Source organism: Babylonia areolata, chromosome 23 (genome assembly GCF_041734735.1).
Source record: "Babylonia areolata isolate BAREFJ2019XMU chromosome 23, ASM4173473v1, whole genome shotgun sequence".
Taxonomy (NCBI): domain Eukaryota; kingdom Metazoa; phylum Mollusca; class Gastropoda; order Neogastropoda; family Buccinidae; genus Babylonia; species Babylonia areolata.
Window position 1 is genome coordinate 45,669,815 of NC_134898.1, and position 22,360 is coordinate 45,692,174.

The 22,360-nt window shown below is 45.5% G+C and overlaps 1 protein-coding gene across 1 annotated transcript in view; it reads right to left on the reverse strand.

The window, feature by feature from the left end:
- Window positions 1-22,360, reverse strand: part of LOC143297936 (uncharacterized) — a 32,032-nt gene that overhangs the window by 6,363 nt on the left and 3,309 nt on the right. Inside the window, exons 3-13 of the mRNA XM_076610546.1 lie at window positions 20,829-20,986; window positions 20,020-20,211; window positions 17,739-17,954; window positions 16,572-16,723; window positions 14,289-14,492; window positions 10,826-10,910; window positions 7,724-7,830; window positions 4,932-5,107; window positions 2,380-2,865; window positions 1,962-2,085; window positions 585-678 (exon numbers count right to left, since the gene is read on the reverse strand). Of these exons, the coding sequence (XP_076466661.1) occupies window positions 585-678; window positions 1,962-2,085; window positions 2,380-2,865; window positions 4,932-5,107; window positions 7,724-7,830; window positions 10,826-10,910; window positions 14,289-14,492; window positions 16,572-16,723; window positions 17,739-17,954; window positions 20,020-20,211; window positions 20,829-20,986 (1,994 nt within the window). The remainder of the gene's footprint in view (window positions 1-584; window positions 679-1,961; window positions 2,086-2,379; window positions 2,866-4,931; window positions 5,108-7,723; window positions 7,831-10,825; window positions 10,911-14,288; window positions 14,493-16,571; window positions 16,724-17,738; window positions 17,955-20,019; window positions 20,212-20,828; window positions 20,987-22,360) is intronic.

The following is a 22,360-nucleotide window of genomic DNA, read 5'->3' on the forward strand; positions in this document are numbered from 1 at the left end:
TCCTCTTGTTGTTGTGTCGAATAAGAGGTCAAAGTGCCAAGTTTAGAGAATGCAAAAAATATAAATATAACAGTAAATGCAGTTTGCATATAATTAGGCTTTAAAAAAAAAAAAAATTGTGCCCATCCCAGAGGTGCAATATTGTTTTAAACAAGATGACTGGAAAGAACTGAATTTTTCCTATTTTTATGCCAAATTTGGTGACAACTGACAAAGTATTTGCAGAGAAAATGTCAATGTTAAAGTTTACCACGGACACACAGACACACAGACACATGGACACACACACACACACACACAGACACAGACAACCGAACACCGGGTTAAAACATAGACTCACTTTGTTTACACAAGTGAGTCAAAAAAAAGAAAAAAAAAAAAAAGGATACCAGACGGCACAGGAAAGGGGAAGGGGTTGAGGGGTGCAAAGCCAGGGACACACTCCTTTCATTCTAACAGAAGCACCGACTCTCTTGTCAGTTACCCTGCACTGCCTTCCCTCATGTTTGTGTCTTGCCTTTTGTTCAAACCTGCCCCTCTTCAAAACCACCAGAGAGCGAAAGGCAGCAAACATACATACATACCCTCTGCTTGTGAGACACGGTGTTTTCCACTGTCTGCACTCGCGAGAACGCCTTGCGATACCACTTCCTCCTCGACTCGTCGGTGCTGTTGTGACTGCAAACCACAGTTAGGAGCTTCATTTACACATCAAATGACTGGAACCATCATCATCACCATCATCATCGTCATCATCATTATTATGAATGAATGATATGGATATTTATATACTGCCTATCCTCCGTCGGAGACAAAGCTTTAAGTGCTTTACAAAATTTGCACAACAGGCTGCCTACATGGGCACAGCCAACTGACAGCTGCCATTAGGCGCTCAAACATTCGCTTCCTGTGTTATTCAATCAGATTTCTGGCACGCACACGTACACACTCAGACAGACATGCAACATTTTACGTGTATGACCATTTTGTTTATTTACCCGGCAACATAGCCAGCCATACTCCATTTTCGGGGCTGTGCATGCTGGGTACGTTCTTGTTTCCATAACCCACTGAATGCTGACATGGATCATAGGTTCAAAAATATGCGCATTCGTTCTTCTGCATGCGTATACACAAGAAGGGGGTTCAGGCACAACCAGGTGTGTACCTTTGTTGATCTGGGAGACTGGAAAAATCCCCAACCTTTACCCAGCAGGCGCCGCTACCGAAAATCGAACCCATGACCCTCAGATTGAAAGTCCCAATGCTTTAACCACTCGGCTGTTGCTGCTTTAACCACTTGGCTATATCTATGAAGCACTAAATCTTGTACGGAAACAAATCAAAGCAGCTTTCATATGCATGCAGAACGCTGAAACAAAGGGATCAAGGACAAAACTTTTAACCCATTCTGTGCCAGTAAGACGTCAGCCGATGTTGCCATAATGCCTATAAGGCGTCCACTGACAGTCTGCTTCTATTCTGGTTTTTCCTTCAACAGAATTTGGCTCAATGAACATAAACAGATTCTGAACAGTTAGTTAAACGTGTCTGGATTATAAAAATACTATTCAAATAAAACATTCGCCGACAAAAGACCCCTTTCTTCTCAATAAAGTTTTGCTAACCGGACCACGTTCAGCATGCGAGAAAAGTGGGTTTGCCACATATGCAGATCAGGCATTGGAAACTATGTCCAGCAAAGACAATGGTCTGTGTGCCTGTGTCTCGTCTCTCTCTCTCTCTTCCCCCACCCCTTCCCCATGTTTATATTTGTCTGTCAATCTGTTTGCCTGTCCCTGCGCATGTACGTGCCTTTCCGTGTCTGTGCGTGTGTCTGAGAGTGTGCATGTGCATGCCCATATGTCTGTGCATGTGTGTGTGCGTGTATGTGTCTGTGTGCATGTGCACATGCACGTGCATGCAGATCAGATCAGACCACCAGGTCAGATCAGACCAACCTGCTCCTCCATCCCAGCCTCTGGTTCATCAGAGCCACGCCCCTGGACCCCGTGTAGTCTCCCATCAGGGCCAGCTCCGAGGTGCGCCGCTCCGTGTGCAGGGCCAGCACGTTCAGGTCCACGTCTGGAACACCCCCCCCAGACAAAAAAACATAAAACTACTATAGCAGTCATTGGAGTGAGGCTAACGTTCAGGTCCATGTCTGAGACACCCCCCCCCCCCCCCCCAGGGCACAAAAATAAAAACAACTTTAAGTCATTGCGATGAGGCTATAAAAGTAAACCATGATGCCAAATGCAAACAATCATCCATCACATGCATGCACATTCACACACCCACACAAACACATGCATGCAAACACACACACAAACACACGCGTGCACACACACACACACACACACACACACAGACCCCTACCTCTCTCGGAAACATGTCGGTCATTCGTCACGGGTTTCTTTTGCGTCAGAACACGCAGCGCCTTGGTTCCATCCATGTCAGTGTAGGTGATCTGCACCTGGAATGGCAGCTCAGGGGGGATGTCTTCGGGAGCCCCGCCCGCTTCCTCCTCCGAACCAGCTCCACCGGCACCAGAACCGGAAACGCTTGGTGCTTCAGCCGTGGGGTTGGCAGTGCCTGATGTGCTCATCGCTTCAGCAGTTGTCGGTGTGGGGGTGATGGGGGTGGCGTCAGAAGAGCTCGGCGCTTCTGCAGTTGTTGGTGTGGGGGTGGGGGTGGCGTCAGATGAGCTCGGTGCTTCGGCAGTTGTTGGTGTGGGGGTGGGGGTGTCGTCAGAAGAGCTTGGTGCTTCAGCAGCCTGGGGGGTAGGAGCACTGGAAATGTCCTTCATTTCAACGTCGTCTATGACGCTGTCCCCTCCACCTCCAGTGCTGTTGGATGCTTTCTCTGCAGAGGGGATACAAGAATGCTTTATTACTTGACGGGTGCAACAGCCAAGTGGTTAAAGCATTGAGACTTTCAATCTGAGGGTCATGGGTTTGATTCTCGGTAACAGCGCCTGATGGGTAAAGGGTGGAGATTTTTCCAGTCTCCCAGATCAACAAATGTGCACACCTGCTTGTGCCTGAACCACCTTCATGTGTATACGCAAGCAGAAGATCAATATGCACGTTAAATATCCTGTAATCTATGTCAGCATTCGGTGGGTTATGGGAACAACATATCCACCATGCACCCCCCTGAAAACAGGGTATGGCTGCCTACATGGCGGGGTAAATAAAATGGTCATACAGGTAAAATGTTGCATGTCTGTTATAGTATGTGTGTGCGAGACTGAAACCTGACTGAATGACACAGAAAATGAAAGATGAGCACCCAAACAGCACTCGTCAGTCGGCTCTACCCATGTAGGCAGCCTGTTGTGCAAAAGCCCCCATGTTTGTAAAGCACTTAGAGCTTGGCCTCCGACTGAGGATAGGCACTATATATTGTAAAGTTCGGTCTATTGAGCGCACTGGTATATAAGCCGCACCCACTAAATTTTGGAAAAAACTGAACTTTATACATACATAAGCCGCACTTATTTCCGGTACCGGAACACATACTGATACTACAGAAAAGCTGTCGATACTGTAGGTTATGAAATAAACACAAGCGGGAACAACACAAAGAAAAGCAAGCAAAAATACTGCTAGTGCCACAAAAACAACAACAAAAAAAAAAAAAAAGATCCATAATTTAGGGATAGTCACATTTATTCAACGTCATCCTGCTCACTGAATCCACTAAAATCTTCGTCTTCAGTGTCCAAGTTGAAGAGAACCAGCACAGCTTCCTCCGCCATCTTGTCACTGACTTCAGCCTCGCTTTCCTTGTGTCCATATCATCATCATTTAAAAACCCGATTTCACATTGAAAAGCATACTGCTATAATTAACTCCGATTATTATAATAGATTTATCACTAGTTGGTTGTACTATACACACCTTTGATGATGTGCATGTACAACAAAAGAACAATATAAAAAGACTGAAAAACCATGGCCAAGAACTTTTGATTGACATGTGTAACATTATACCTACAGTGAGAACGCAACAGTCGCCGCATGGCGACTTGTAGGGAGAACGCTGCTAGTGCTGATCGGCGACTTGAGCATTAGAGTTAACAAACTTACGCTGCTCTTCAATAAATAACACCAAACTTAGCCAGCACTTCCTGCCACTTGTACTGAAAACATCCTTCTCATTGTTGAACCATCTCTCGTGCGATTTCAAGCGCTTTTCAGCGGCTTTTTTTAAAACTTAGTCCGAACAATGGTGAGCTCTTCAACCAGTTCAGACTGTAACCAGCAGTCTCGCTTCTGACCAAGATATACGGGACAGCAAGCTGCAAGTCTGATTGAAAGTCTGCTGGTGGATAACGATTTTGCTGCTGACAGTGACAGTGGAGAACAGTGCGTGCCACATGGCAGCAAAATGACAAGTGACAGACACCGACAGCTCTGCTGCACAGCTGGGTTTTCAGCTGAACTTAGCCGGCTAGCAGCTTGAACACAGCTGGCAATGTACGGGTTAACTGAAACTGTGTGTACTTTAAAACATGGAAGAAGAAAATAAAAAGACGACAATACACAATACACAAACTTTATTGTCTATACTTTGGTACAGAGATTTTCTTTTTGGCAGCAGCACATGTCCAACATAAGAAGAAAACAACAAACAAATAAAATGAATAAAATGAATAGAAAATAAAAAGATAAATTAAATGGCACCAAATGGAAATAGCTATATACAAATATACAGATTACTAAAATTTACGTGCCTCTCCATTTCAGTCAGCTAAACCGCACTGCACATCTACCCACACACACACACACACCACGCACACACACCATGCGCACACACACGCACACATACACTCTCTCTCATCCCCTCTCTCTCTGTCTCTCTCTTCACAAGAAATGCAACTACAAAGAACAATAACAACAACAACAAATTATTCACCGGCCCAACCTTCCAGGCTGGTGGGCACCTCGCTGATGCCCTCCAGAGGGTTGCTGCCCTTGGCGCCCTTCTTCTTCTCCTTCCTCCTCCTCACCCCAAACTCGAAGGAGATCTCGTGGTCCGAGTTCACGTTGCCGATCTCCCGCCTCTCCCTGCACACGGAGTTCTCCTCCTGCCCTATGTACCTGCCACGGAAGGAAAGGAAGGACCCTGAGTGAGGGTAGGCAGGCAGGTAGGCAGGCAGGCAGGCAGGTACGTAGGTAGGTAAGTATGGATGGATGGATGGATGGATGATGTATGTATGTATGTATGTATGTATGTATGTATGTATGTATTGTTTGTGTATGTGAAAAAATGATACTGAGTGCAGGTATGTGTGTAAAAACATATACTTGTATGTATGCATGTATGATGTATGAAAGTATGTATGTATGCATGCATTGTGAGCGTGAAATACTATGCTGAGTACTGGTATGTATATATATGTGTGTGTGTAAATTTGTACACTTGTACATATGTATTGTGTTTGAGTATATTGAGTGCTGGTATGTACACATGTGTGTTTGAACGTTCACTTGAATGAATGGATGTATGTATGTGGAAATGTATTTATCTATTTATGTATGTATTTATGTACATATGTATACACCGTGTTTGTGCACGTAAATATTTCGCTACATACATTTTGGTGTGTACGTATGACTTTGATGGAATGTATTAAGCATAATGTTTTATAACGCATTTGGGGCAGTTTTTTTTTTTTTTTTTTTTTTGGGGGGGGGGAGGGGGGGAAAGAAAGCTATACAAGTATCCATTCTTCTTCTTACTATTATCATCATCATCATCACTATTATCATTATCATTAGTATCATTAGTATTATCATCATCATTGATATTATTGTTATTATTTGACATTGTTGCTTATCATCCAACAGACTGCACAGGGCCCAGTCAACAAAATGAGGAATTCACCCATGTTGACCATAAAACTCTGTCACATCTAAAAAGCAAACAAAAAACAAACAAAAAACAAACCAACTGCAAAACACAGTTCATGGCATACAATCTTACATGTTGAGCTCCTTAACTCATTCTACTCCAGATGTTCTGGCAGCTCTCCCCAGGGGAAACTGTGCCGCTACACTACTGCTTGCAGTTTTATTTGTTTTTCCTATCGAAGTGGATTTTTCTACAGAATTTTGCCGGGAACAACCCTTTTGTTGCCATGGGTTCTTTTACGTGCGCTAAGTGCATGCTGCACACAGGACCTTGGTTTATCGTCTCATCCGAATGACTAGTGTCCAGACCACCACTCAAGGTCTGGTGGAGGGGGAGAAAATATCTGCGGCTGAGCCGTGATTTGAACCAGCGCGCTCAGATTCTCTCGCTTCCTAGGCGGACGCGTTACCTCTAGGCCATCACTCCACTCCGTTCATTCTTACTTGGTACACTTGGCATTCTAAACTGATCCGTTTACGGATTCCAGAAGCATGAAAATGAAGATTTGTTCGACCAGTTAAATCAACAATTCTCCATTTACTTTCGCTGTTTTAGTGAACCACCCTGTTTATTCAGCGGTGGTGTCATGCACTGCTGGTCCAGGGGAGTCGTAGCAGGCATGTGGCTGTGGTGTAGAATGAGTTAACTCTCTCCATACGAACGGCGAAAGAGACGACGTTAACAGCGTTTCACCCCAATTACCACCATCAAAATATTGCAAGCGGAAGACTCTTAAACTGAAGAGGTGAATATTGACAAAGAATACCACAGTTCTGACGACAGAAGCTTAAGGTTGGGTCATTGAGACACCCACTGGACATCCGAGGGGTCTGTGTAATGGAGAAAAGTGGGCTGGCCGTACTGAGTGAGTTAAGACAAAATAAGATTAGGCTGTGCTGAGGGCGTCAGCCATTTCACTTAAATCTATAATCCTTACATTATAAAATTTGTATATCAGAAGAAAAAATTAAGTACTTTAAAAGCCATAAAAATAGGCACACAGCATGTAGAATGGACAGTAGATGGTGCCCATCCCAGTGCTTACAATATCCACTACCTAATCATAAGAGCAAAACAGCACATTCAGTACATCACAGACCGGAAAAAAAAAAAGAGAAAAAAGTGTCCAAAGTTGCTGGAAAAAAACAACAACACACACACAACAAAAACAAAGGGGAATGGACTGGCAAGGCAGAAAAAGCAGAGAATTGATGATTAGATAAAAGATAAAAAGAAAAGAAAAAAGGCAGAAACAAAGAAAAAAAAATCTGGCAGATTTTCCTGAAAGCAGGGGGGGCTATTTCTTCTAAAAGAACCCCCCCCCCCACCCCAACATCCCCCTCCCAATCCCCCAGGCATCCACACAAGAGGACACAGGGCATCATCTGCTTGAAATTAAAAAAATGATGAAAGCTAGTGTAAAATCAAAGGAACCTTAAGATGAAGGTACCTCTGATTTTACACCAGCTTTTATCATTTTTAAAGGAAATTTTCCATCTAAAATTACGTTTAAATAACACACTTACCATGACCCAACTAGTGCAGACTCTGGCAGGGGTCTGACATTCCTGTCCTGTGCAAACTACTATCCGCCTATGCGGAGAAAACGAAACTACGGCCGATAACCTCCCGGAAGTAGGTAACCTCCCCTTTGTCCCGCTGGCTAGCGCCCTCTTTTTCCGGCAGCCTTAAAAACTTGGTTTTAAAAGGTCCAGCAGTCACCTTTTTTTTCTTCCATCTGTTTGAAGCACAAGAATGAAAGAAAAAAAAACCCACAAAAAAACCCAGATCAGAAGACTCACAGGCCCTTGTGTACGATGAAGGTGGCCACAACCGAGGTGGCAATGATTCGGTCGGACAGGACGTTGCTGAACTCCTCTGTCAGCTTCAGGGGGTCCACAATGTTCACCTGCACATGGTCACACACATGTACTGTGCTGTGTTGTACAGTGCTGTGATGTGCTGTGATGTGATGTACTGTGCTGTGTTGTAGTGTACTGTGTTGTAGTGTACTGTGTTGTACTGTGGTGTAATGTACTGTAGTATAATGTGGTGTGTTGTACTGTGGTGTGTTGTACTGTATTGTTAATTGTACTGTGTTGTGTTGTAGTGTGTTGTATTGAACTGTGCTGTGCTGTTTTGTGTTTTGTACTGAGCTGTGCTGTGTTGTACTGTCTGTGTTCTAGTGTGTTGTGTTATACTGTGATGTAGTGTACTGTGCTGTATTGGGTGTTGTTCTGTGCTGTGTTGTGTTGCATTGTACTGTGCTGTATTGTACTGTGTTGTGCTGCATTGTACTGTGCTGTATTGTACTGTGCTGTATTGGGTGTTGTACTGTGCTGTGTTGTACTGTGTTGTGCTGCATTGTACTGTGCTGTATTGTACTGTGCTGTACTGTATTGAACTGTACTGTATTGTACTGTGCTGTGTTGTGTTGTACTGTGTAGTACTGTGCTGTGCTGTGTATTGTACTGTGTTCTACTGTGCTGTATTGTGCAGTGCTGTGCTGTATTGTACTGTTGTGTTGTGTTGTACTGTACTGTACTGTATTATGCTGTATTATACGGTACTGTGTTGTGTTGTACTGTGCTGCATTGTACTGTGTTGTGTTGTACTGTATTGTAGTGTACTGTGTTTTGTACTGTACTGTGCTGTATTGTACTGTGTTGTACTGTGCTGTGTTGTACTGTGCTGCACTCTACTGTGCTGTGCTGTATTGTTGTACTGTGCTGTATTGTTGTACTGTGCTGCATTGTACTGCCTGTATTGTATTGTGCTGTACTGCGCTATGTTGTACAGTACTGAAGTGTGTTGTACTGTGCTGCATTGTACTGTACGGTGCTGTATTGTACTGTGCTGTGCTGCACTGTACTGTGCTGCATTGTACTGTGTTGTATTGTACTGTGCTGTGCTGCATTGTACTGTGCTGCATTGTACTGTGTTGTACTGTGCTGCATTGTACTGTGCTGCATTGTACTGCCTGTATTGTATTGTGCTGTACTCTCTGAAAGCGTTTGATATCAACCCTGACTCCTGGGAGGAATCTGCAGTGGACCGTAACAAATGGCGCGCTGCTGTGCACAAAGGCGCCAAGTTGTGCGAGGCCAACAGGACTGCTGCAGCTGTTCAGAAGAGGCAGGCCAGAAAGTCACGGGCAAACAAGCTCCCTGACAGTGATATGCCTGTCTTTGTCTGCCCCAACTGTCAGCGAACATTTCGTGCGCAGATTGGACTATTCAGCCATCTGCGCACTCACAGATAGACTCATGAGCATCCTTCCCCCCACCCCACCACCACCCTCCCCCCATCCCCCATCTGGATGACAACGATGGTCATCATCGATCTCGATGGACACACCACACTGCGCTATGTTGTACAGTACTGAAGTGTGTTGTACTGTGCTGCATTGTACTGTACGGTGCTGTATTGTACTGTGCTGTGCTGCACTGTACTGTGCTGCATTGTACTGTGTTGTATTGTACTGTGTTGTATTGTACTGTGCTGTGCTGCATTGTACTGTGTTGTACTGTGCTGCATTGTACTGTGCTGCATTGTACTGCCTGTATTGTATTGTGCTGTACTGCGCTATGTTGTACAGTACTGAAGTGTGTTGTACTGTGCTGCATTGTACTGTACGGTGCTGTATTGTACTGTGCTGTGCTGCATTGTACTGTGTTGCACTGTGCTGCATTGTACTGTACTGTGCTGTACTGTTCTGCATTGCAGTGTACTGTGCTGTAGTGTACTGTACTGTGCTGTGCTGTAGTGTACTGTACTGTGCTGTGCTGTAGTGTACTGTGCTGTGTGTACTGTACTGTGCTGTGCTGTAGTGTACTGTGCTGTGTGCATTGTACTGTACTGTGCTGTAGTGTACTGTGCTGTGTTGCACTGTGGTGCATTGTACTCTACTGTGCTGTATTGTGCTGTGCTGTGCTGTAGTGTACTGTGCTGTAGTGTACTGTGCTGTGCTGTAGTGTATTGTGCTGTAGTGTGCTGTGCTGTATTGTACTGTGCTGTGTTGAAAAGTAGTATATGACCTGCAGATGTTCAATCCCATAAATTAAACTATACCGTATAGTACTGTGTTACTTTTAACCAACATTCAAACACGTATTGCATTGTATTGTATTGTACTGTATTGGATTGTATTGTATTGTATTGCATTGCATTGTATGGTTTTACTTTTGTCACCACAGACTTCTCAAAGTGAAATTAGTGTTGTTCTCAGCATGTCAACATTTGGTGGGTCATGGAAACAGCAACACACCCGACATGCACCCCCCCCCCCCCACCCTTCCCCACCCCAGAAAACGAAGTACGACTGCCTACATGGGACAGTAAATAAACAAAAGGGTCATACATACGGTAAAATGTTGCATGTCTGTGTGAGCGTTGTGTATGTGTGCACACGCGTGACTAAAACCCGACTGAATGTCACAGTAAAAGAATGATAAGCGCCCAATGGCAGCTCTGTCGTCTCCACCCAAGTAGGCAGCCCTGTTGTGCAAAGGTCTCCCCGACTGTAAAGCGCTTAGAGCTTGGTCTCTGACTGAGGATATGTGCTATATATAAGTATCCATATCGTCAACAACATCATAATAGGAAATTTTCTTCCCGAAATTATGTTTAAGTAACATACTTACCAAGACCCACTAGTGCAGACTCCGGCAGGGGTCTGACATTCCTGTCCTGTGCAAACTACTATCCGCCTATGCAGAGAAAACGAAAGTAGCTACAGCCGATAACCTCCTGGAAGTAGGTAACCTCCCCTTTGCCCCCCTGAATAGCACCTTCTTTTTACTGCATTATGCCGTAACCAGCGCAAGGAAGCGAGAAGGACGGGAGGGTCTTAAATTTGGGTCACGTTGAGTATTTTGCTTACCACCAACACACTGAAATCTCACCTGGCCCCCTGTACTGTCTGCCAGTTTCCCCAGTTGAATCAGTTTGCAGTCTGTTCCGCTGATGGTGACCACAGACACTGAGACCCTGAAAGCAAAGACAGACTTTGGTGACCACAGACACTGACACCCTGAAAGCAAACACAGACTTTGGTGACCACAGACACTGAGACCCTGAAAGCAAAGACAGACTTTGGTGACCACAGACACTGACACCCTGAAAGCAAAGACAGACTGTGGTGACCACAGACACTGACACCCTGAAAGCAAAGACAGCAATCTTTAGTGACTACTCACTGACACCCTGAAAGCAAAGACAGACTTTGGTGACCACAGACACTGACACCCTGAAAGCAAAGACAGACTTTGGTGACCACAGACACTGACACCCTGAAAGCAAAGACAGACTTTGGTGACCACAGACACTGACACCCTGAAAGCAAAGACAGACTGTGGTGACCACAGACACTGACATCCTGAAAGCAAACACAGACTTTGGTGACCACAGACACTGGCACCCTGAAAGCAAAGACAGCAATCTTTAGTGACTACTCACTGACACCCTGAAAGCAGAGACAGACTTTGGTGACCACAGACACTGACACCCTGAAAGCAAAGACAGACTTTGAGGACCACAGACACTGACACCCTGAAAGCAAAGACAGACTTTGGTGACCACAGACACTGACACCCTGAAATCAAACACAGACTTTGGTGACCACAATGACATCCTGAAATCAAACACAGACTTTGGTGACCACAGACACCGACATCCTGAAAGCAAACACAGACTTTGGTGACCACACACAATGACACCCTGAAATCAAACACAGACTCTGGTGACCACAATGACACCCTGAAAGCAAACACAGACTTTGGTGACCACACACAATGACACCCTGAAAGCAAACACAGACTTTGGTGAACACACCAAACTGGATCGGAGGAGGATACTCTCTGGTCTTTGTGAGCACAGCAAGTAGTCCTCACTCCGACTGAGAACACGACATTGTAGGCTCCTTTCACACCTCTACAGACAGACTGTCGACTACTGATGAATGCCCATGCGGCACAGGTTCGCAGACACCAGAGCACTTATTGTTCAGCCCAACTTTTGGTGCACCTGAGGAGGGAATCCTGGCCCTGTGAGGTCGAACTCCACGAGAAGCTCTGGGGACCACCTGCTGCACTGTGGAGTACAGCGGACTTTGCGCTGCAGACCGGACTGACCATCTGACAGCATGAACTGGGGAACGCAGAAGAAGAAGAAGAGAAAAACAACAGTCTTTGGTGACAACAGACACAGACACCCTGAAAAGCACACAAACAGTCTCAGTCTTCATCTTTCGTTGTTTATGGTCCAGGTTACCAAACAGTGCCACCACGTCCGTGCTGAAAAACTGTGAATGTTAATCCTGAGCAACCATCTATACACGCATACATTCATATACATCTAAACATGCATATACATACAAATCTGAATACAAAACTTAATTCATTCTGAAGCTGAAGGATGCAAATGCTTGGCGCTACAATCAACCAGTTTTTGAAGTGTCATTCACCCTGAGGCACTATGTTAAAAAAAAAAAGAAAAGAAAAAAAAGGAGGTCCCATAGCAGGGCAATGGATTCATATCCACTTTGAGGTTTGACAAAGAAAAGCAAAGGCAGGCAGGGCCCTTTCATGCCCTGCTCTCATGGTGACCTCAGTTTCGATACCCCTCAACTTCCATGCTTGGGGTGAGTCCTGTCAATGTCTTCAGTGTCGGCAGATTCATGGGGGCTGTTGTTTGGGGGACGTAGTGGTGGTCTCCACTCTGGGAGGGATGCCCACTCAGTCTGGCTCTGCGACTAAGCCATGTCGTTAGTAGGGGGCTTAGTAGGTGGTGTCCTATGTACGTTAAATCAGAACAGGCACCAGTGAACACCACTGAAGTGACTCAGCAGCAGTGCAGGGTATCCTCTGGTGTGTGGCCTCCTGGCGACCCAAAATCAATGGTTCCCTGTGGACTGCCGACGCTGGAACTGTGGCAGACGAACCCCGGTGTGGCCATGTATGGGTGAATCTAAATGAGCGGCGTGAGAGTAATGCCACTGAAACAGTGCAGAAGAAAGAAAGAAAAGCAGGGCCCAATCCTCGCCTTCTGTCATTTTAACCCTCCCTCAAGCTTAAGTCAGGTCCAAGTGTGAACGGGTGGGTGGAGTGAGGACATTCAGAGCAAACCGTCTTCCCCAAAGATACAAGCCCACACCGAAACAGGGCCTTGAACCCCGATCACTGGTGAACACTGGATCACAAGTCCTCCTCCTCTTCTTCTGCGTTCACTTGTATGCACATGAGTGAGCTTTTACGTGTATGACCGTTTTTACCCCGCCATGTAGGCAGCCATACTCTGTTTTCGGGTGTGTGCATGCTGGGTATGTTCTTGTTTCCATAACCCACCGAACGCCGACATGGATTACAGGATCTTTAACGTGCGTATTTGATCTTTTGCTTGCATATACACACGAAGGGGGTTCAGGCACTAGCAGGTCTGCACATATGTTGACCTGGGAGATCGTAAAAATCTCCACCCTTTACCCACCAGGCGCCGTCACCGTGATTCGAACCCGGGACCCTCAGACTGACAGTCCAACGCTTTAACCACTCGGCTATTGCGCCCGTCAGATCACAAGTCCAACGCCTAGTTACTACCGATCCTGCCACCACATCTCCAAGACACTGGCTGCGTCCAGAAACAAAAACAGAAGTCCCTGTTTAGCTAAATATTATACAAACTAATAGAAGTCCCTGTTTAGCTAAATATTATACAAACTTCGTGTGTGCCAAACAAGCCATGGCCAGTATGTGTGTTGTGTGGTCAAAGCAGTACGATCATTGAGCTGTGCCTTGGTTCGGCCAATCAGTGACTCTTACTCCGTAAAATAAAATGAACTTCATGTAATGCAGAAGATGTAAAAAGAACTTTTTTTTTCTTTTTCTTTATTTTATAGGAAAAACAATGTTGTATCTATCACCCTTACTGTGACCCACTGGTACAGACTCCAGCAGAGTTTCATACCTCTCTTACGCAAAATTACAACTCCACTCTTGATAAATCGAAAGCAGCTGTGGCTGGTGACCTCCCTTCTGCATGCCTATACAACACCCAGTTTTTTTTATCTAAAAAATATACATTCATTAGCTTTTCTTTTTTTTTAAACAGATTTTTAAAGAATTTTTTAAAATTTTTTTATAGAAAATACAACCTTCATGGCACAGGGGAGGGCAGAAAGGCTTTGGGGGGGTAGGAAGGTGGGGGAGGTGAGGAGTGCCGTTTCGGAAGGAGCAGGAGTAGGTGAGGATAACTGTAACCCACCTACCCCCACTCCCCAACACACACACACACACACAACCCCCCATGTCCCCAAACAACCCCTACAACAACAACAAAAAAACAAAACACCACCGAAACCCTCAAGCTCACCCTTTGGAATTGGCGGTGGCGGCAATGTTCTCATAGAACTCATCGGGTTCCGGGTCAGACTCGGTCAGGTTCTCCACCTTCCCCACGCCCTCGTTGGACTTGCCGTCCGTGCACAGGATGACCTTTGACCCAGGGTGTTGCGAGGCCAGGCTCAGCGCCACCACGATGGCTGGGCCCAGGGCCGTGGAGCCCCCTTCCTCCAACCTGGAGCACAACAACACACACACCGCTGCACAACCTCAACACACACCCCTGCACAACCTCAACACACACCCCTGCACAACCTCAACACACACCGCTGCACAACCTCAACACACACCGCTGCACAACCTCAACACACACTGCACAACCTCAACACACACCGCTGCACAACCACCACCACCCCCCCCCCCCCCGCCCCTGCACAACAACACCCCCCCCCCCCCCCCCCCCCCCCCGCTGCACAACCTCAACCCACACCGCTGCACAACCTCAACCCACGCCGCTGCACAACCTCAACACACACCGCTGCGCAACCTCAACACACACCGCTGCGCAACCTCAACACACACACCTGCACAACCTCAACCCCCCCCCCCCCCCCCCAACCCTCCCGGCCCCGCAAGAACTGCAACACACACAATCTGAAAACATGCCCACACAACGTCAACACACCCACACCCACAACTTCAAAACCTACACATGCATACACCCACCCACACAACCTCAGCACACCTGCCCCCGCACAACTTCAACCCCACCACCCCCACACAACCTCGACACACAACCTCACAACTTCAACACACACACACGCACAACCCACCCCATCCCACCCCCAGCACAACCTGTACAACATCAACACCACCACCTCCTCACTCCCCTCACAACCTCAACACACATACACGCACAACCCCGCACAACTTCAACATACACACACACCCACACAACTAACACACACACACATGCACATGTGCACGCACACAACCTCAACACACGACTGCACAACCTTGACACATATCTACACAACTTCAACCCAAGTGTTGTCCTCTCACTCCAGACGAAGAGCCCTGATCGAGGCCCTACTGTTTTACAACCGTTTCAGACAAAAGACCCTGATTGGTGCCTGAGATAGTTTTGAATTTTTGGAGTGGCACCTAATTTCCATAACGACAATATAAGCTAAGAATATCGTAACTGACCTTTCCTCTCTCCTCTGCCACCAACAAATGCAGTGTGTGTTACTGTGCTCGCGAGCAGGAGAGTTATTCTCGCAGTGACTGGTTCATGTATACAGTGCATGTCGGCAATAGCGTCTGACCCAGTTTCTTCTCAGTCACATGGCAAACAACAAAATTAGACAGAATTAGAAGGGGCCCTGTAAAATGTTCTGAATTCAATCTGTTTCAAACTCTTTGTGCTTTGTATTTGTATTTTGTATTTGCATTTCTTTTTATCACAACAGATTTCTCTGTGTGAAATTCGGGCTGCTCTCCCCAGGGAGAGCGCGTCGCTGCACTACAGCGCTACCCATTTTTTTGTATTTTTTCCTGCGTGCAGTTTGAGTTGTTTTTCCTGTCAAAGTGGATTTTTCTACAGAATTTTGCCAGGAACAACCCTTTTGTTGCCGTGGGTTCTTTTATGTGTGCTAAGTGCATGCTTCACACGGGACCTCGGTTTATCATCTCATCCGAATGACTAGCGTCCAGACCACCACTCAAGGTCTAGTGGATGGGGAGAAAATATCTGGCGGCCGAGCCGTGATTTGAACCAGCGCCGCGCTCAGATTCTCTTGCTTCCTAGGCGGACGCGTTACCTCTAGGCCATCAATCCATCAATCAATTTGTGTGCACATTTTGAACACAAAATATGAATACTTTTCATCATGGTGGAGTGATGGCCTAGAGGTAACGCGTCTGCCTAGGAAGCGAGAGAATCTGAGGGCGCTGGTTCGCAAATAAATCATCTAACTGTGTGATAGCATTAGAAAGGAGGAAGTTCTACACTTCGTCCCCAAGTAACTCGTTACGTTATCAGATATGTTATCAGATTGGAAGTTTTCAGTTCATCAATTGTAACCTTTGTTTTTTTGGCGTTTTTGTTTCTTACCCACACAAATGGGTCGTCTATGGAGCTAACCGGCAGTACTGAGTGAGTTGAACATGCTCACCACCCCAAAAACCGGAGTATGGCTGCCTACACAGGGTCATACACGTAAAATCCCACTTGTATACATACGAGTGAACATGGGAGTTGCAGCCCGCGAACAAAGAAGACAAAGAAGAAGAAAAAGAAGAGGAGGCTCACCCAAAGATCTTCTCCCCGAGCGACTCCCTGACGTCCTTGACAGCTTTGGGCAGGGGCAGCTCCAACCCCACCTTGGTCAGCTCCTCTTGGTTCGTCAGTTTCTGGCCCGACACCGACACCGGTTCTCCAGTTCCGTCACCAATCACAGACACCTGCATGCAGGGGAAAAAGGCCAGGGTAAAAGCGTCATCACACTCGCATCACAATATTTTTACAAAATGTTTATAAAAGATGTAAAACGAAGTTGACAAATTTGTGCAGGGAAAAGACCAGGTGAAAGTGTCATCACACTCACATCAGGATATTTTTACAAAATGTTCACAAAAGATGTATTTAAAAAAAAGAAAATTTCTTTTTAAAGCATAAGGAGTTGACATGTATGTTTAAAAAAAAACAAAAATAAACTATAGATTGTATCGAATTTGTGCAGATAATGGACATGAAAAGTTTGTGTTGTACAAAACTAAACATTACAAAATCACATCAAGCAAGCAAGCAACCAATCGAAACTGAAATCATGGAATCAACATATGAATATCTATTAATGAATATCTATTAATCTGCCCATGTTATTCTGACACGCAACGATTAATATTCAGAGCAATAATATGCTGTAACTTCCCAATGAGCAAAATTATATTTTGTTTCTGTAAACCTTTGAATTAAAGAAAAAAGCAAAACAAAAAAAACAAAAGCATAAAAATCTAAACCATATACAATGTCAGCAACTGTATATGTTACCAAATATAAACAATACGCTTTGTTATCCTTATCTCTAAGTGAAGTAAACAAGTGGTGATTTCGCTGTTGTCTGTCATGAAACTGCCAACACAAAACAATCTGATAAACCAGATCAACACACACACACACACTCGCCTACACACACATCAGAACTGAAGGCAACCAGGGTGGTCCAGGCAGTCACGGGCCATCTCCCGTAGCTGGTGATACACACACACACATACACAAAAACAACCCGCACCACCCCCTCCGCCCCCCTCCCACACACACACTCACATCAGAGCTGAAGGTAACCAGGGTGACACAGTGGTCCAGGAAGTCACGGACCATCTCCCCTGGTCCACACACACAAACACACACACGTACACAACCCCCCCCACCCACATACACACACAAACAAAAACACACGCACACACACAATCTCACATCAGAGCTGAAGGTAACCAGGGCAACGCGGCGGTCCGGGAAGTCACGGGCCATCTCCCCCAGCTGGTGGTCCACGGCAGCCTGCACGGCCTGGAGGCGCGACACGTAGGTCACGTTGCGACCCTCATGGGGCAGCCGCTGGGGACCCTCCATCGTGTTCTCCCGACGCAGCCGGCGCAGGGTCGCCGACCCCCGCAGCTTCTGGTGACCCGGGACCTGGAGGTCGGCAAGGAAGGGGCAATGATAATGATAACGATAGTAATAATAATAACAATAATAATAATAATATGGAGGCTTACATAGCGCGGTTCCCACCTTTCAAGAGCAGGCTCACTACACTTTACAGCAGAAACAGATACGGAACATTTCAAAGGAAAATAACAAAAATGAGATATAACTATTCACACCCGCATAACATTCAATGCACGGGAAAGGTACATCACACACACACACGCACGCACACGCACGGCACGCACACACACACACACACACACACCACTAAAAAATACACCTAAAACCTAAAAATGACACAGAGAATCACCAGAGATAAACGATCAGTGAAATTATGATGAACTACACATTGTACAAATAACAAAGTTATCTACTTGAGTAAAAAAAAACACCACCACAGACAATTCCCATAAAAAGGAAATTTTCTATCTAAAATTACATTTAAGAAATTTCTCAGCATAGGCGGATAGTAGTTTGCACAGGACAGGAATGTCGGACCCCTGCTGGAGTCTGCACTAGTGGGTCAAGGTTAAGTATGTGTAATTAAAGTAGTAGTAGTAGTAGTAGTGTAGGACTGGCAGGTTGTCTGTCAAGGCCTTGCAAAGGAAATTTTCTATCTAAAATTACGTTTAAATAACATACTTACCGTGACCCAACTAGTGCAGACTCCGGCAGGGGTCTGACATTCCTGTCACATGCAAACTACTATCCGCCTATGCGGAGAAAACGAAAGTACTACGGCCGATAACCTCCCGGAAGTAGGTAACCTCCCCTTTGTCCCCCTGGCTAGCGCCCTCTTTTTCCGGCAGCCATCATGACTCCTGTTCCTGTGCTCTTCATACGGCTAAGTTTTTTTCTTATTTTCTGCCTGTCTGTCGATTCTCTGGCGTTTTCTTGTTTTTTGTCAAATTATGTCTCCAACCAGGTCACATAATTATGTAGCTCGATTGGGGAATCGTGCTAAAATTAAGGCGCGATCGCACTGGCCCTCTCAACAATGCTAACCCACCCCCTCCTCCACTCCCTCCGGTCGACTCCAGACCTCCACCACCTCCTACACCTCCTCTGGTGACTTCTAGAAGTTTGTTGCCACACACTCAGGTCAGTGTTGCCTTTAATGTCATTTTCATTGATCCGCGAACGCACTCGACGTGATCTGCGTTTTCTCAGCTCTGCTCGTCGGCAGTGTACGAGTCGACCTCCTCTATCTCTTTACCCATACCCACAGTTGCACCAATGGAATGTGCCACAATCCCTTTGGGGAAACAACACACACACACACACAAAAAAAAAAGCAGCAGCTTGTTTTGGATCTGCACAGACCTTACAACCTTTTTTTTTTTTTTAATGTCCCCTCCAATATCCATCTCTTTTTCCTCATTTGTCGGATTCGCATACACTATTTCGCTGTCTCATCTCTTCTTGTTCCAGCAGCTGCATGGGCAAATCTCAACAGTAAAGCTGTGCGTTGTGCCGCTCATTGAACTGGGGTACCTTTTCACTCCCCCCCCCCCCTCCTCCATCAACTATCAAAAGTCTATACTTTCACTCCTTTGAAACAACTGACATTATGACTGCATCAGCCTTGCCCCTAATTTTGAGGGGGAAAAAAACTGGACCCTATGAAGTAATAAAAAGCTAACAAGTCACTGACCTCTGGACTCATAGTGACTCAGCATGCAGCTCGACTCTTTACTTCCTCACACATGATGTCCTGCACATGCACTGACATGTACACACACACCCACCCACACTTTTCCGTCGTGATGGACCCGCGCTACTTTTTGAAAAAGTTTTTGAATAAATGTGATACACAAACACACATGCCTGCGCGCACACACACACGCACACACATACACACACAAACAACAACCAATACAAGCATGAAAATACTCATTCTTGAATACATATGCATGCATGCAAAGACCCCCTCCATCCCCCACATATATTTATTGACCAATGTTCTTGTGTCTTACAAACCTTAAGGTTTCATGACATTCCATTCTATCATATTCTATTCCACACACACACACACACATTCCTGAATCACCTCTGTGGTTATCGTCATGCTACCAGAGATGTCGATGCAGAAGACAACAATGGACTCGTCACGCCCTGAGGTTCCACAGGTTGTGGTTGACAGGGCTGCCTCAATCAGGTAAGTGACGTCATCAGCAGCCGGCTTCTCGTCCTCGTCAATGTCCACCAAGTTACGATATCCGCAAAACTCACACTTCCACACCTGCATTCAAAAACAGTACGTCAGAACCACCATAGTAACTCTTATATATATATATATATATATATACACACACACACACACATATATACATACAACTTGTTTACTGAACGTGCATCTTAGGAGTCTTTATCATAAGAATTTAACCCCTTCACTGCTGCAGACAAGTATGCTCATCAATGAAGGGCTGAAAGTATATTTTCAGATATTATGGAATTCAAACCCTTGACTGCTGCTGACAAGTATGCTCGTCTATAAAAGGCTGCCACCTTACTGATTCAAAACCAAGCATACAGGGGGCGGGGGAGTGGGGAACGAAATGTAAAGCGCTTTGAGCAGTATTTCTCGAGAAACGCGTTATATAGGTGTCCATTATTATATTTATTATCATCATACAGGTCAAGAAGACAGTTGACATGGGTTATGAAAACAAGAAAATACCCAGCATGCACACCCCCGAAAAAAGGAGTATGGCTGCCAACATGGCTGGGTAAAGAAACGGCTGCCCACTCGTGTACATACGAGTGAATGTGGGAGTTGCAGCCAACGAATGAAGAAGAAGAAGAAGAAGAAGAAGAAGAGTCAGAAAACAACCAACCAAAGCACCGTGGTACATTCACCTTGTCAGGGCCGTCATCCTCAATGCCGCTGATGTTGGACATCATGGCCTCACAGCCTGCGCACTTGATCGTCTCCCCTGCATGCATCGTACTGGGCTTCTTCAGCGTGTCGAAGCGCAGCGACACAATGTTGGTGTGGGCCCTGCGGAACATTTTCCCTGTGAAGAACATAAATAACAATAACAATAACAACAATACTAACAATAATAATGATACAAATTTATTTATATAGTGTTAAGTCACAGAGTCCATGATGGTCTACGTTCGAATTCTGCTTTCGCCTTTTTTCCCCAAGTTTGACTGGAAAATCGAACTGAGTGTCTAGTCATACATATGAGATGATAAACCGAGGTCCCATGTGATGCAAACACTTGGCGCACTGAAAAAGAACCCAAAGTGTTGTCCTCTGGCAAATCTAAAAAAAAAAAAAATCCACTCTGATATGTACAAAAACATATATGCATGCGCTCAAGGCCTGACTAAGCGCTTTGGGTTATGCTGCTGGTCAGGAATCTGCCAAGCAGATGTGGTGTAGTGTATGTATGGATTTCTCCCAACGCAGTGACGCCTCCTTGAGAAACTGAAACTAAATCATGCGCAGAGATGAATCAATGGGCTTTCATTCACTTTAATTTCACATGAATGCATAATTCTGAACCAAACGGTTGAAAGACGAAAATTATGAACTGATTATAAACCACTGATGAAATGAGATGGAAGGGGGGTGGTGGGGGGGAGGGGGGGGGGAGGAGGGGCTATTTTGGAAACAACAATGGACTTCTAGACAGCACCATTTTTTTTGTTAATTTGAATACTCATACTCCTCACACACACACACACACATACATAAACACACTCACACACACACACGACCACATGCTTAACACTCCACGCAAAATGGAACAGAGGCCTAGTGGTAATACGCCTAACAAGAAAACAAGTTTGCACAGGTTTGAATCCCATATGTATACTCTCAACATGACGAGCATCCTGAATTGTACACAGGGCCATTTGTTGTGACTAAAACCAAAGTATTACAATGCAATGCAATACAAATATGGACTTTCTAGATATCAGCACTTTCTGTTAATTTGAAAACACAAACACACACACGCATACACACTATGTCTATGTCTCCCCTTTTAATATTTTTTTTCCAATGCTCTGTATCTTTCCCCACCATACACACATATGTGCACACACGAGTGCACACACACACCATTCTTCACCCTCTGCCCAATACTGTTCCCACCACCATGCCCTGCCCTCCATCCCCAACCTCCCTTCCTCCCCCCCCCCCCCCCCCCCCCGTCTAATATATATCACTTAATGTGGAAGACGTTAAACTGAAGACTACTACTACTACGCGCACACACACACACCATAGTGACATCCCACACAAAATATAAACACCAACACAATTTGACACACACACACACTCTCTCTCAAGGCAGAAAATATCACAACTTAAGCTAAAAAAACATACACACCTCTGCATCCTCCATGTTTACCCATTCCAGTTATGTGTGCAC